Source organism: Bos javanicus, chromosome 1 (genome assembly GCF_032452875.1).
Source record: "Bos javanicus breed banteng chromosome 1, ARS-OSU_banteng_1.0, whole genome shotgun sequence".
In the NCBI taxonomy this organism is placed as follows: domain Eukaryota; kingdom Metazoa; phylum Chordata; class Mammalia; order Artiodactyla; family Bovidae; genus Bos; species Bos javanicus.
In genome coordinates, this window is record NC_083868.1 from 112310148 (window position 1) to 112326887 (window position 16740).

The window sequence follows — 16740 nt, forward strand, 5'->3', positions numbered from 1 at the left end:
AGCCACTGTCACCCTGATACCAAAACCAGACAAAGTCAACACAAAAAAGGAAAACTACAGGCCAATATCACTGATGAATATAGATGCAAAAAACTTCAACAAAATTTTAGCAAACAGAATTCAGCAACACATCAAAAAGCCCATACACCATGATCAAGTTGGGTTTATTTCAGGGATTTGACGATTCTTCAATATATGCAAATCAACCAATGAGACACACCATAGTAACAAATTGAAAGATAAAGATCATATGATAATCTCAATAGATGGACAAAAAGTCTTTGCCAAAATTCACCACCCATTTATGATTTAGTTCAGTTGCTCAGTCATGTCTGACTCTTTGCAACCCCATGGACTGCAGCAGACCAGGCCTCCATGTCCATCACCAACTCCCTGAGTTTACTCAAATCATTGAGTAACCATTACATCAAAATCATTACCTCAAAACCATTGGTCAGTGATGCCATCCAACCATCTCATTCTCTGTCGTCCCCTTTTCCTCCCACCTTCAATCTCTCCCAACATCAGGGTGTTTTCCAGTGAATCAGTTCCTTGCATCAGATGGCCAAAGTATTGGAGTTTCAGCTTCAGCCCTTCCAATGAATATTCAGGACTGATTTCCTTTAGGATGGACTGGTTAGATCTCCTTGCAGTCCAAGGGACTCTCAAGAGTCTTCTCCAACACCACAGTTCAAAAGCATCAATTCTTCAGCGCTCAGCCTTCTTCACAGTCCAACTCTCACATCCATACATAACCAGTGGAAAAACCATAGCCTTGACTAGATGGACCTTTGTTGGCAAAGTAATGTCTCTGTTTTTTAATATGCTGTCTAGGTTGGTCATAACTTTCCTTCCAAGGAGCAAGAATCTTTTAAATTCATGGCTGCAATCACCATCTTCAGTGATTTTGGAGCCCCTCAAAATAGTCTGCCACTGTTTCCACTGTTTTCCCATCTATTTCCCACGAAGTGATGGGACCAGATGCCATGATCTTAGTTTTCTGAATGTTGAGTTTTAAGCCCACTTTTCCACTCTCCTCTTTCACTTTCATCAAGGGGCTCTTTAGTTCTTTGCTTTCTGCCATATGGGTGGTATCATCTTCATATCTGAGGTTATTGATATTTCTCCCGGCAATCTTGATTCCAGCTTGTGTTTCATCCAGCCCAGCATTTCACATGATGTATTCTGCATATAAGTTAAATAAGCAGGGTGACAATATACAGCCTTGACATACTCCTTTTCTTATTTGGAACTAGTCTGTTGTTCCACGTCCAGTTCTAAATGGTGTCTCTTGATCTGCATACAGATTTCTCAGGAGGCAGGTCAGGTGGTCTGGTATTTCCATCTCTTTCAGAATTTTCCACAGTTTATTGTGATCCACACAGTCAAAGGCTTTGGCAGAGTCAATAAAGCAAAAGTAGATGTCTCTCTGGAACTCTCTTGCTTTTTCAATGACCCAACAGATGTTGGCAATTTGATCTCTGGCTCCTCTGCCTTTTCTAAATCCAGCTTGAACATCTGGAAGTTCATGGTTCACATACTGTTGAAGCCTGGCTTGAAGAATTTTGAGCATTACTTTGCTAGCGTGTGAGATGAGTGCAATTGTGCAGTAGTTTGAGCATTTTTTGGCATTGCCTTTCTTTGGGAATGGAATGAAAACTGAGCTTTTCTAGTCCTGTGGCCACTGTTGAGTTTTCCAAATTTGCTGGCATATTGAGTGCAGTACTTTCACAGCATCATCTTTTAGGACTTGAAATAGCTCAAGTTGAATTCCATTACCTCCACTAGCTTTGTTTGTAGTGATGCTTTCTAAGACCCACTTGACTTCACATTCCAGGATTTCTGGCTCTAGGTGAGTGATCACACCATTGTGATTATCTGGGTTGTGAAGATCTTTTTTGTATATTTCTTCTGTGACCCAGTTTCCTCCTCAGTCAGTCTCTCCCATCGGGTAGCTTCCATAAGCCTCTTATCCTTCTCCATCAGAAGGCAGACAGGCTGAAAACTACAGTCACAGAAAACTAGCCAATCTGATTACATGAACCATAGCCTTGTCTAACTCAATGAAACTATGAGTCATGCTGTGTAGGGCCACCCAAGACGGACGGGTCATGGTGGAGAGTTCTGTCAAAACATGGTCCACTGGAGAAGGGTATGGCAAACCACTTCAGTATTCTTGCCTTGAAAACCCCATGAACAGTATGAAAAGGCAAAAAGATAGGACACTGAAAGATGAACTCCCTAGATCAGTAGGTGCCCAATATGCTACTGGACATCAGTGGAGAAATAACTCCAGAAAGAATGGAGAGATGCAGCCAAAGCAAAAACAACACCCAGTTGTGGATGTGACTGGTGTTCAAAGTAAAGTCGATGCTGTAAAGAAAAATATTGCATAGGAATCTGGAATGTTAGGTCCATGAATCAAGGCAAATTGGAAATGGTCAAACAGGAGATGGCAAGTGTGAACATCGACATTTTAGGAATCAGCGAACTAAAATGGACTGGAATGGGTGAATTTAACTCAGATGACCATTATATCTACTACTGTGAGCAAGAATCCCTTAGAAGAAATGGAGTAGCCATCATAGTCAACAAAAGATTCCAAAATGCATTACTTGGATGCAATCTCAAAATGACAGAATGATCTCTGTTCATTTCCAAGGCAAACCATTCAATATCACAGTAATCCAAGTCTATGCCCCAACCAGTAATGCTGAAGAAGCTGAACTTGAACAGTTCTATGAAGACTTACAAGACCTTCTAGAACTAACACCCCTCAAAAATGTCTTTTTCATTATAGGGGACTGGAATGCGAAAGTAGGAAGTCAAGAAATACCTGGAGTAACAGGCAAATTTGGGCTTGGAGTACAGAATGAAGCAGGTCAAAGGCTAACAAAGTTTAGCCAAGAAAACACACTGGTCATAGCAAACACCCTCTTCCAACAACACAAGAGAAGACTCTACACATGGACATCACCAGATGGTCAACATCAAAATCAGATTGATTGTATTCTTTGCAGCCAAAGATGGAGGAGCTCTATACAATCAGCAAAAACAAGACTGGGAGCTGACTGTGTCTCAGATCATGAACTCCTTATTGCCAAATTCAGACTTAAATTGAAGAAAGTAGGGAAAACCACTAGACCATTCAGGTATGACCTATATCAAATTTATGATTAAAAGTCTTCAAAAAGAATGGGCATAGAAGGAACCTACCTCAACATATTAAAGGCCATATATGATAAGCCTACAGCAAGCATTATTCTCACTGGGAAAAAACTGAAAGCATTCCCTCTAAGATCAGGAACAAGACAAGGGTGTCCACTTTCACCACTATTATTCAACACAATTTTGAAAGTCCTAGTTACAGCAATCAGAGAAGAAAAAGAAATAAAAAGAATCCAGATTGGAAAAGAAAAAGTAAAGCTTTCTCTGTCTGCAGATGACATGATACTGTACATAGAATACCCTAAAGATAGTATCAGAAAATTACTGGAGCTAATCAGAGAATTTAGCAAAGTTTCAGGATACAAAATCAATACACAGAAATTACTTGCATTTCTAAATACTAACAGTGAAAAATCAGAAAAAGAAATTAAGAATTAATCCCATTCACCATTGCAACAAAAACATTAAATATCTAAGAATAAACTTAACTCTGGGAGTTGGTGATGGACATGGAGGCCTGGCGTGCTGCAGTTCATGGGGTCGCAAAGAGTCGGATACGACTGAGCGACTGAACTGAACTGAAGGAGACAAAAGAACTTACACAGAAAATTATAAGACACTGATGAAAGAAATCAAAGATGACATAAACAGATGGAGTAATATTCCATGTTCCTGGGTAGGAAGAATCAATATTATAAAAATGACTGTACTGTCAAATGCAATCTACAGATTCAATGCAATCCCTATCAAATTACCAATGGCATTTTCCACAGAACTAGAACAAAAATTTTCACAATTCACATGGAAACACAGAAGACCATGAATAGCCAAAACAGTCTTGAGAAAGAAGAATAGAGCTGGAGGAATCAACCTTCCTGACTTCAGATTATACTACAACACTGCAGTCATAAAGACAGTATAGTACTGGCACAAAAACAGAAATACAGACCAATGGAACAAGATAGAAAGCCCAGAAATAAACCCATGCACCTATGGGTACCTTTTTTTTTTGACAAAGGAGGCAAGAATATACAATGGGGCAAAGACAGCCTCTTCAATAAATCATTCTGGGAAAACTGGACAATTACATGTAAAAGAAAAATTAGAACACTTCATAATACCATACACAAAGATAAACTCTTTAAAATAGATTAAAGACCTAAATGTAAGACCAGAAATTATACATCTCTTAGAGGAAAACATAGGCAGAACACTCAATGACATAAATCAAAGTAAGATCCTCTATGACTCACCTCCTAGAGTAATGGAAATAGAACCAAAAGTAAACAAGTGGGACCTGATTAAACTTAAAAACTTTTGCACAGCAAAGGAAACTATAAGCATGGTGAAAAGACAACCCTCAGAATGGGAGAAAATAATTGCAAATGAAATAACTGACAAAGGATTAATTTCCAAAATATACAAGCGGCCCATACAACTCAATACCAAAAAAACAAACAACCCAATCAAAAGGTGGGGAAAAGACCTAAACAGACATACATACAGATGGCTAACAAACACATGAAAAGAGGCTCAACATCACTCATTATTAGAGAAATGCCAATCAAAACTGCAATGATATCACCTCACACTGGTCAGAATGATCATCATCAAAAAGTCTACAATGAATAAGCACTGGAGAGGGTGTGGAGAAAGAGAACAATCTTGCACTGTTGGTGGGAATGTAAATTGATACAGCCACTATAGAAGATGGTATGGAGATTCCTTAAAAAATTAGGAATAAAACCACCTGGGGGACCCAGCAATCCCACTCCTAGTCATGTACCCTGAGGAAATAAAAATTGAAAAAGACACATGTATCCCATTGTTCATTGCAGCACTATTTACATTAGCTAGAACATGGAAGCAACCTAGATGTCCATCGAAAGATAAATGGATAAAGAAGTTATGGTACACATACACAATGGAATGTTACTCAGCCATAAAAAGGAATGCATTTGAGTCAGTTCTAATGAAGTGGATGAACCTAGAGCCTGTCATACAGACTGAAGTAAGTCAGAAAGAGAAAGATGAATATTGTATTCTAACACATCAAGAGCCTCTTGATGAAAATGAAAGAGGAGAGTGAAAAAGTTGGCTTAAAGCTCAACATGCAGAAAACTAAGATCATGGCATCTAGTCCCATCACTTCATGGCAAATAAATGGGGAAACAGTGAAAACAGCGGCTGACTTTATTTTTTTGGCTCCACAATCGCTGCAGATGGAGATTGCAGCCATGAAATTAAAAGACACTTACTCCTTGGAAGGAAAGTTATGACCAACCTAGATAGCATATTCAAAAGCAGAGACATTACTTTGCCAACAAAGGTCCGTCTAGTCAAGGCTATGGTTTTTCCTGTGGTCATGTATGGATGTGAGAGTTGGACTATAAAGAAAGCTGAGAGCTGAAGAATTAATGCTTTTGAACTATGGTGTTTGAGAAGACTCTTGAGAGTCCCTTGGACTGCAAGGAGATCCAACCAGTCCATCCTAAAGGAGATCAGCCCTGGGTGTTCATTGGAAGGACTGATGTTGAAGCTGAAACTCCAATCCTTTGGCCACCTGATGCGAAGAGCTGACTCATTTGAAAAGACCCTGATGCTGGGAAAGATTGAGGGCAAAGGAGAAGGGGACGATAGAGGATGAGATGGTTGGATGGCATCACCAACTCAACAGACATGGGTTTGTGTGGACTCCAGGAGTTGGTGATGGACAGGGAGGCCTGGCATGCTGCAGTTCATGCGGTCACAAAGAGTCGGACATGACTGAGCAACTGAAATGAACTGAAATGAACACACATATATATGGAATATAGAAAAATAGTACTAAAGAATTTATTTACAGAGCAGCAATGGAGAAACAGACAGGGAGAGTAGATTTATGGACATGAGGAGAGGGGAGAAGAGAGTGAGATGTATGGAAAGAGTAACATGGCAACTTACATTACCATATGTAAAATAGACAGCCAACAGGAATTTGCTGTACATCTCAGGAAACTCAAACAGGGGCTCTGTATCAACCCAGAGGGATGAGATAGGGAGGGAGATGGGAGGGAGATTCAAAAGGAAGGGGATTTATGTATACCTATGGATGATTCATGTTGAGGTTTGACAGAAAAACAACAAAATTCTGTAAAGCAACTATCCTTCAATTAAAAAATAAATAAATTTTAAAAAGCAAAAATCCAACTTTGTTATCATTTTGCCTGGCATTTCTGCCAATCCTGTTCTATCTCCCTTTCCCATTTCCACCTTGCAGGTCTGGGGGTTTTTCTCTAAATCTTTCTTGTTTCAAGAACCAATTTGAACTTAAAAAAATTAAGATAGGATTCACATACCATAAAATTCACTCTTTTGAAAGCATGCAATTTGGTGATTTTAGAATATCCATAAGGCTGTACAACAATCGCCACTGCCTAATTCCAGAATATTGTCATCACTCCTCAAAGAAACATCATAGCTCTTAGCAATCACTCCCCATTTTCATCTCCCTCATTGCCAAGTAACCACTGATCCACTTTCTGCCCCCATAGATTTGCCTGTTCTGGATTTTCATAAAATGAAATCATAGAATATGGCTTCTTTCATTTAAGATAATATTTTCAAGGTTCAGATGGGTTTCGGCATATAGCAGAACTTCACTCCTTTTTACTGCTGCACAGCATCACATTGTATGGCTATAACATATTTGGCTTATTTATCAGTTTATTTCTACTTTTTGACTATTTGATAATGCGGTTATAAACATTTGTGTACAGTAGTTGTCTAACACCTGTTTTTAATTCTCTTTGGTATACATGTAAGGATGAAATATCTGGGTCTTAAGGTTAATTCCGTACCTCACATGAGGAAATGCAAAATTGTTTTTCAAGGTGACTGTACCATTTTACATTCCCACCAGCATCTCCATGTTCTGGTTTCTCCACATTTTTGCCAGTACTTGTTATTGTCTTTTTTTATTATACTCATCTTGGTGGAGGTGAAGTGGTAGCTCATTATGGCCTTGATTTGTATTTCCCTAATGACTAGTGTTTTAGGTATATTTTCATGTGTTTATTGGCCACTTGTATATCTTCTTTGGATAAATGTCTATTTAAATTCTTTGCTCATTTAAAAATTGTTTTTTCTTAATTATTTAAGATGTTTTTAAAAAATGTATTATAGACACTAAAGCATTATCAGATGTATGATTTGCAATATTTTTTCCATTCCAAAGATGGCTTTATTACTTTCTTGATGGTGTTCTTTGATGTACAAAAGTTTTAAATATGGATGAAGGTCAACTTATCTATTTTTCCTTTGATTGCTTCTACTTAGGTGTTATATCCAAGAAATAGTTGCCTGTTTCATCCCTGTTTTCTTCTGATTTTATAGTTTTAGATCTAACGTTTTGGTCTTTGGTGCATTTTGAGTTAATTTTTGAATATGTTATGAGGTAGGGAGTCTAGCATCATACTTTTGCATATTTAAAACTAGTTGTCCCAGCACCCTGTGTTGAAAAGACTATTCTTTCCCTAATATTTTGTCTTGGCAGCCTACTGAAAATCAACTAACTGTAAGTATTTGGGTGAACTCTTAATTCTATTCCATTGACCTACATGTCTGTCCTTATACCTGTACCACACATTCTTGATGATTGTAACTTTCTAGTAAGTTTTGAGATCAGTTAAATGTGAGTTCTCCAACATTGTTTTCCTCTTCAAGATTGTTTTGATTACTCAAGGTCCCTTGCAATTCTGAATGAATTTTGAGGTGAGGTTTTCCATTTCTGCAAAACAAAAAACAACCAAAAAAGCAACAAGTCATTGGTATTTTGATAGAAATACATTATATGTGCTTAGTCAGCTGGTCGTGTCTGACTCTTTGTGACCCCATGGACTGCAGCCTTGCCAGGCTCCTCTGTCCATGGGGATTCACTAGGTAATAATACTGGAGTGGGTTGCCATGCCCTCCTCCAGGGGATCTTCCCAACCCAGGTCCTCTCACATTGCAGACAGATTCTTTATTGACTGAGCCACCAGAGAAGCCCAGAAAGACATCAAATCTGTAGATTGCTTCTGGTAGTATTGCCATCCTTAACATTATCAAGTGTTTTAATCTATAGGATAGATTAAAAAACATAATGGAATGTCCTTCCACTTATTTTTTCTCCTTTTAAATTGAAAAAGATAATTGCAACACTGTGTTGGTTTTGTCATACATCAACACAGATCAGCCATGGGATTACATATGTCCCTTAAGTGGCAACCCATTCCAGTACTCTTGCCTGGAAAATTCCATGGATGGAGGAGCCTAGTAGGCTACAGTCCATGGGGTTGCAGAGTTGGACACAACTGAGCGACTTCACTTTTTTTCTTTCTTCCCTCTTGATCCACTTATTTAGATCTTCTTTGATTTTCCTCGGCAATGTTTTGTTTGTCTTCAGTTACAGACCTTGTATATCTTTGGTTAAATGTATGATGTTGGGTAGGGGGGAGCATCTAGTCTTTCACAATTCAGTTCAGTTCAGTAGCTCAGTCGTGTCTGACTCTTTGTGACCCCATGAATCGCAGCACGCCAGGCCTCCCTGTCCATCACCAACTCCCGGAGTTCACTCAGACTCACATCCATAGAGTCAGTGATACCATCCAGCCATCTCATCCTCTGTCGTCCCCTTCTCCTCCTGCCCCCAATCCCTCCCAGCATCAGAGTCTTTTCCAATGAGTCAACTCTTTGCATGAGGTGGCCAAAGTACTGGAGTTTCAGCTTTAGCATCATTCCTTCCAAAGAAATCCCAGGGCTGATCTCCTTGCAGTCCAAGGGACTCTCAAGAGTCTTCTCCAACACCACAGTTCAAAAGCATCAATTCTTCAGTGCTCCGCTTTCTTCATAGTCCAACTCTCACATCCATACATGACTACTGGAAAAACCATAGCCTTGACTAGACGGACCTTTGTTGACAAAGTAATGTCTCTGCTTTTGAATATGCTATCTAGGTTGGTCATAACTTTCCTTCCAAGGAGTAAGTGTCTTTTAATTTCATGGCTGCAATCACCATCTGCAGTGATTTTGGAGCCCCCAAAAATAAAGTCTGACACTGTTTCCCCATCTATTTCCCATGAAGTGATGGGACCAGATGCCATGATCTTCATTTTCTGAATGTTGAGCTTTAAGCCAACTTTTTCACTCTCCACTTTCACTTTCATCAAGAGGCTTTTTAGTTCCTCTTCACTTCCTGCCATAAGGGTGGTGTCATCTGCATATCTGAGGTTATTGATATTGCTCCCGCCAATCTTGATTCCAGCTTGTGCTTCTTCCAGCCCAGCGTTTCTCATGATGTACTCTGCATAGAAGTTAAATAAACAGGGTGACAATATACAGCCTTGACATACTCCTTTTCCTATTTGGAACCAGTCTGTTGTTCCATGTCCGGTTCTAACTCTTGCTTCTATATGACCTATACGACCTGCATATAGGTTTCTCAAGAGGCAGGTCAGGTGGTCTGGTATTTCCATCTCTTTCAGAATTTTCCACAGTTTATTGTGACCCACACAGTCAAAGGCTTTGGCATAGCCAATAAAGCAGAAATAGATGTTTTTCTGGAACTCTCTTGCTTTTTCGATGATCCAGCGGATGTTGGCAATTTGATCTCTGGTTGCTCTGCCTTTTCTAAAACCAGCTTGAACATCTGGAAGTTCACGGTTCACATATTTCTGAAGCCTGGCTTGGAGAATTTTGAGCATTTAAGATATACTTTATGTTTTTATTGAAGTATAATTACTTTGAAATGTTGTGTTAGTTTCTGCTATACAACAAAATGAATCAACTATATGTATACATGTAGCTCTTTTTTGGATTTCCTTTCCATTTAGGTCAGCACATAGCATTGAGTAGAGTTCCCTGTGCTATACAGTAAGTTCTCATTAGTTATCTATTTTATACATAGTACTGTATATACATCAATCGCTGTCTCCCAGTTCATTCCACTCCCAGCAATGGGATTTTTATATTGATAGATTCCCTTCATGAAGTTGAGAATTTATTCCTAATTCATTTATTGAGTGGTTTTATCTTGAAATAGTATTTGATTTTTATCAAATGTTCTTTCTGCATCTACTGAGATGATCATGTGGTTTTTGTTATTCTATTAATGTAGTATATAATATTAACTTGTATTTGAAAGTTGTATTGACTATATACTCCTGAAATAAATCCTACTTGATCATGGTGTATAATTTTTATGCTACTGGATATGGCTTGTTGGTTTATTGCTGAGAAGTTTTGCATCTACTTTCATTAGCAAGATTGGGTCTGTAGTGTTCTTATAAGATCTTTGGTTTTGGCTTTAGGGTGACACTGGCAGCATGGGGTGAGTTGGGAAGTCTTCTTTCCTTTTCTATGCTTGCAAAGAGTTTTTAAGCATTAGTATTAACTCTGCAAGTTTGGTAGTATTCACCAGTGAAGCCATCTATTCTAGGACTTTGGTTTGTGGGATATTTTATTATGACTTCAACTTCTTTACTTTTTATAAGTCTATTCAAATATGCTATTCCTTTTGAGTCACTTTTGGAAGTTTGTGTGTTTATAGGAATTTGTCCATATTCAGATCTGTAATATTGACATATAACATCTAATATTTATATTATATCTATAATTCTGGATATAAAAAAATGTTTGAAAAGTGAAGAATTCTGACTTCTTTTGAATAAGGAGACAAGTATTTGAAAATTTTTTAGCTTAAATACCCTAGAAGAAACTAATGTCACCTTGATAATAAAGGAAGTGAAGTCGCTCAGTCGTGTCCGACTCTTTGCAGGGCCATAGCCTACCAGGCTTCTCTGTCCATCAGATTTTCCAGGCAAGGGTATTGGAGTGGGTTGCCATTTCCTTCTCCAACAATGTCACCTTAATAATAAAGGAACTGAGATCTAAATATTCAAGAAACTTGCAAATTAAAAATAGAAAATGTACCTATATACCTAAGTGATATGCCCTAAGAAGATGATGAGGAAATGGTCAAATACAGGCCCTTGGGTTTATGAGTTTAAAGCAAAACTAGTCTAATAATGAATAAGACATTTTTTCCTGAATAAATATTATAAAACTTTTTAAAAAACTGATAACAAGGAAATGAGATTTTAGATTGAAACTTTCTCTGAGATCTGGGCAATTCATGTTCATTGAATTAGTTTTTCTTTTTTTCCCTCTCTCTATAGAAAACTAGCTTCCCTGGTGGGTCAGATGGTAAAGAATCCACCTGCAACATGGGAGACCTGGATTCAATCCCTGGGTCTAATATGTAGTCTATAGATTATAAGATGAAGTCAACCATGTATCTGCTGATACTTTATAAGTTGACCTGTCTTTATACTTAGAAATGTTTCTTAATAGTAGGCTTCCCTGGTGGCTCAGATGGTAAAGAATCTGCCTGCAATGTAGGAGACCCTTGTTCAATCCCTGAGTCAGGAAGATCCCCTGGGAAATGGCAACCCACTCCAGTATTCTTGCTTGGAAAATTCCATGGACAAAGGAGACCAGCAGCTTACAGACTATGGGGTTATGATGAGTCAGACACAACTGAGTGACTATCACTCCCTCACTCATAGAAAACTAAAGAAAATAATGAGTTGTAAAGTAATCCACCCTCAGAATCAAAATTTGTGTAATAATGTTAATATACCACATTAGAAAAGAGTTTAAGACATGTGACATGGAAATAACTATTTTTAATGTATACACTTTCATACATTCTATTTTTATCCATTTCAGGCAGATTATTTTACCCTAATACATATGTATCTTTGTTTGTTCTTTGGACGGTACTTTACTGTTTCTTTTGAATATCTTTTTTTTTTTTATAAGTGTTCATTTGAGCCTATTTGTTTAAAGTGTTCAGCTTTTAATGAGATTGAACATTATGCTTTTCTTCTTTTTCTATCTATCTTGCCCTCAATTAAGTTTTGTTCAATATATAGCTATTTAATATTGGGAAAACACCGCCTGACTTTACCAGGCATTTTGTTACATAACCTCTCTTCTTATCTGGTAAAGCCAGTCATTCTTTCAATATTAAATTGGAGAGAGATGACAGCTTGGCTTAAGTGATATTAAACATGCAGTAACCTTATCAGATTTTTTGGCTGCACACTCTAATCTGTAGGTAGAAATTCATAGGTTATCCTTGCCTGTGTGGGTGGTAGCATCCTGGATTCATACAATAGCAAGTTCAGTGTGGCTGAAGCATCATTGCAAATGGGAAATTAGAGGGGTGAGATTTTTTAGGGATCTTAACAAGAAACCTGCTTTTTATTCTCTAGGAGATGGAGAACCATTGGTGGATTTTGATGAGTGATAAGATGTGGTCGTTTGCAAGAAACATTACTCTTGGAATTCTGAAGGTGGATCAGATCAGGTAAGTCTGTCTTTAGAGGAGGACACTCAGTCTTGTGCTGGATTTTTTCAAAGTCAGTTAAAGGTCATTTTGCAAAACTTTTCCATCCAGACCTAAAAGTTACTCCAATGAGAATCTAGGGCATAGTCTAGGTCATGTTACATAAACGAGGTTGGACTTGAAAAATGTAATGTCCCATTTTTATACATTGCTAATAAAAACAAGATTATAACTGCTCTCTGAAAAGTCTAGGCAATACCACAATTTTTTATTGTTTTCATTTCTAGGACATTTATATTTACAATTTTCTGTTTTTAGATTGGTTCATAGAAGGGGCACCATTTATTTTATCTTTTGCATTCTGTAATGTAATAAAGAATTGTCTAAATTTCATATAGCTTTTTCATCTTTTTGACACTTCCTTGGGTAGGTATTAGTATCTTCATTTTAAAACTAAAGAAGCTGATGCTCAATTAAGCTACTTTCATTTATTACAGAAATAGCAATTGGAATTTGAATCTAGGTCTCTCCAACTTCAAAGTCCTTTCTCTCCATCATACCACCCTTCTTCTTTAATAGGACTTGTCTAATTGAAATGTCATCTTTCCTCTGTACACCCACTTCCCTGAAGAGTTCCTTCATGTTGTCTGAGGCATTGAGTGAGTAAAAAAATCTGCATATCTCTGAGTTAGAATTATTCAGCTTAACTTTAGATCCTATAGTCCCTTGTTTCCTTCATAACAGGATAAAGAAAAAGACAGAGGAGTTCTGCTTTTCAGTGCCTTACATCACCCAGACAGTTGGCAGCCAGGAGTCAGGCAGCTGCCACACTCTTCACGTATCTATTTAAAGTTCAAAGAGACACTGGATAACAATAACAAAGAGGTAAGAGTGGCCCTGACCAGCCCACCCAACAACAGGAAGAATGGCTGAAAAAGGTAAGATTTAAGGCACCCAACTCTTCTTGGCAAAAAACATTCCAGGCTCCCAGGTTTATTTTCTGTTTCCCTGTTATTCTGAAGAGCAAGGTATCTCTTCTAAAGGAGCATTAATCACATTATGTTAGTGTGACTGCAAAAATGCATTAGATATGCAATTTATGGACCGCATCTATACATTAAGTGAGTAACTTTGAAAGGTTCAAAGAAACAAAAGAGTTTAATTTGCTCATGCTTGTTTTGAAAATTGAGTTAGAAGCAGGTTACTCTCCAGCATTGTACTGGATTTGAATTTGAAGTACGGTGGTGCACTGGGCTAGAATTAAGGATATTTTAATTTTGTGTTGGATGTGCTACTCAATGGCCATGTGAATTTGGGGAAATCCTTCTACCTTTCTGTGTTTTTTGACTGTCAAAAATAAATAAAATAGGCTTAGTCATTTCTAAGATGCTTCACATCTGAATTTCTTTTCTTCTGGTTTTTAAATGTTTTTTATATCTAAGAAAAATAATTGATAAGATGGGCTAAATATATACACTGCGTCCAAGAAAGCTTTAAATGTCTATGGAAATTAATGCTTTTAATTCTGACAACAATCTCATGAGATATCACCATTTCCATTTTACAGATAAGGAAACTGAGGCATAACAAAATTTAGTAACTTGCTTGTAATCATATGCAAGAGCGTGGAGGCACCAGCTTTTAAACCTGGATAGTCTTATCCCAGAGCACAGTGTTCTTAATATGTATAAGTCTACCTGCTTGGGCATGCTCAGGATCAGAGAGAAGTATTTTGAAATTATTCTTCATGTTTAAAAAGAGATTTTGTGCTTATTTGTACTATTGATGTAAGTGATATATGCAAATGTTATGTTCCTATATATTCCTATTTCGAACCAATGCTACAGATTATAATAAAACTTAAAGTACTAGTGTTAACAGAAGACAAATGCAGGTATGCTTTGAGTATTTAAAAGCACAATCAATGTTTTTTTTTTTCACGGAATAATAAATAATGAGATACTATAAAGTGCTAAAAGTAGTAGTATTATGTACATTTTAGAATTGTATTAAAATATGCTTGTATAAAATACAAATGTTCAGTTAAAATATTGGTATTAATTCTAAGTTCCTGGAAATCAGGAAAAATACTAAATCAATACAGAAACAGTTCAAAAAAATTATTGTGACCTCCAGTGTAATGGTACCTTAATTCATAAAAAGGCTTTTATCCAAATGAGAGTAAAGAGCATATCATAATGTTCCCTTTATCCTTAAGGCAATGCCACATGGCAGGTAAAGAGAAAAAAATTTTCACATTGTTGTGGTTAATGCTTTGTTCAAGGTCACAGTGTGATGGAGAAGTTAAGTAAAGCTGTTGAACTTGTGAGAGTTGAGACACTCCAACAATTTTGGAAACCCACTCCAGTGTTCTTGCCTGGAGAATCCCAGGGACGGGGGAGCCTGATGGACTGCCGTCTATGGGGTCGCACAGAGTCGGACATGACTGAAGCAACTTAGCAGCAGCGGCAGCAAGCTATTAAAATTCATATTAATTTCAGGAGATTTGCTATTATGTCTCCAAATTTTAGAAGTGTCTCATTTCTTGATGATTTTAACAGCATTAAAAAAACTTTATTTTTAGAGTGATAGAAATTGTAATAGGAATGCAGTTGCTAAGAATATGCATTTTCTTTGTTAGCTAATTGCATAAAATCTAATTGTGCTTTCAGTTAAGAATATATCTGAGCCTTTAACACAGGGCATTATTCTATAATGATGTCTTTCTGTGTTTTGAACTATTTTGTGAGGTGTCTGAAATAAGATTGAGATGCAGTGAAAAAATACGTTTATAAGTTGCCTTTTTACAGGTAAGGGTATAAGTAGGAAACTTATAAATATATAATATACATATAAATATAAAAATATAATAAAGAGGAGTTATTATACTTTTGTCTTCTATGTGTGTGTTGGATCAGTGTTGGTTGCTATACTGAACCAGTTGACAAAATAGAATCTCTTTGCTCTGTTCAGGAATGATTACATGATTACGTAAAGTGTAATGCTTTCTTTTCCTATGATAAAGTCAGCTATCAAATCTAAGAACAGTTTTCAACACCTTCCCTACTTTATGATTATTTAGTAGTAATTACCTCACTTTCCAGTGTTTCTATGTAAACAGCTGGTCTCTGTGTTGTTGAACAAATGCAGGAATGTGTTCTGTATACAGCAAACACACACATGGTGGTTAGAGTTTACAAAGTCTTGGCACTTACTCAATGTCATTTGATTCTTAGAACAATTCCTGGAGGTGGATATCATGAGTTTCACTCTCTGTATTTTACAAACCGGGAAGTTCAAGCTCAGGATTGCCCAAGGTCACCTAACTGTAAAAGGAAGGCATATGGTTTGAACAGTCCTCTGTCCATGGGATTCTCCAGGCCAGAACACTGGAGTGGGTGGCCTTTCCCTTCCCTAGGGGATCTTCCCAACCCAGGGGTTGAACCCGACTCTCCTGCGTTGCAGGCAGATTCTTTACCAGCTGAGCCACCAGGTGGCTTTCACACACACCCTTCTCTTTCAAATACCCAGCTGAGTCACAAGCACCCTTTGTAGAAAAGAAAATAATAATCATGTATGGGTATCATTAGAGAGTGTATTTTTTTTCCCTTGATATTATATCAAATTTCCTCTTATCCTCTTGATTCAGAAGATTTAAAACCAACATGACCATTCTAATCTGATTTCTCTTGTTTTTCAGCAAAGGCTACATTATCTCGCTATGTGGTCCCTATTCTTCTCTTAATTGGCTGGATTGTGGGATGCATCGTAATGGTTTATGTTGTCTTCTCTTAGAAAGGTAAAGTTTTCAATAATTGAATGTTTATTCATTAAGAGTATACATTACTCCAGGAATAATGTTACTTGTTTTACTAATAGAACATTTTATCATGCAGGCCAGAAGACTTCAGACTGACATCATTTAGAAGAATTAAGAAAAGCATGAAATGACAGATTATTAAATGTTTCTCATGTAAATGACTGCAATGGTTGACATCAGTTTATAAACTTGCATTTGTAAACTGTTGCTTTGAACCTAAGAATCTCATCAGAAACATATTTAAAAATTCTGGGTACAAATAACTATAGGAAAATATAGATGAATTTCTTTATCACTTGAGAGTAAGAAAAATGTTCCTAACTATGACTTAAAATGCATAACCAATAGGAAAACATTTGGTAAATTAAACATAAAAAAGTGA

General features: G+C 37.2%; 1 protein-coding gene and 1 long non-coding RNA gene across 2 annotated transcripts in view; both read left to right on the forward strand.

Moving 5' to 3' along the window:
* LOC133248145 (uncharacterized) overlaps nt 1–13198 on the forward strand; it is a 58566-nt gene extending 45368 nt beyond the window's left edge. Inside the window, exons 3-4 of the long non-coding RNA XR_009736625.1 lie at nt 12465–12559; nt 13118–13198. This is a non-coding gene — a long non-coding RNA (uncharacterized LOC133248145). The remainder of the gene's footprint in view (nt 1–12464; nt 12560–13117) is intronic.
* Nucleotides 13199–13352: 154 nt separating this feature from the next.
* On the forward strand, nt 13353–16519 carry STRIT1 (small transmembrane regulator of ion transport 1). Its single transcript, XM_061417914.1, has 3 exons — nt 13353–13476; nt 16239–16337; nt 16435–16519. Exons 1-2 carry the CDS (start codon nt 13464–13466, stop codon nt 16331–16333), a joined length of 108 nt encoding a protein of 35 aa, XP_061273898.1. The 5' UTR covers nt 13353–13463; the 3' UTR covers nt 16334–16337; nt 16435–16519.
* The last annotated feature ends 221 nt before the right edge of the window (nt 16520–16740 follow it).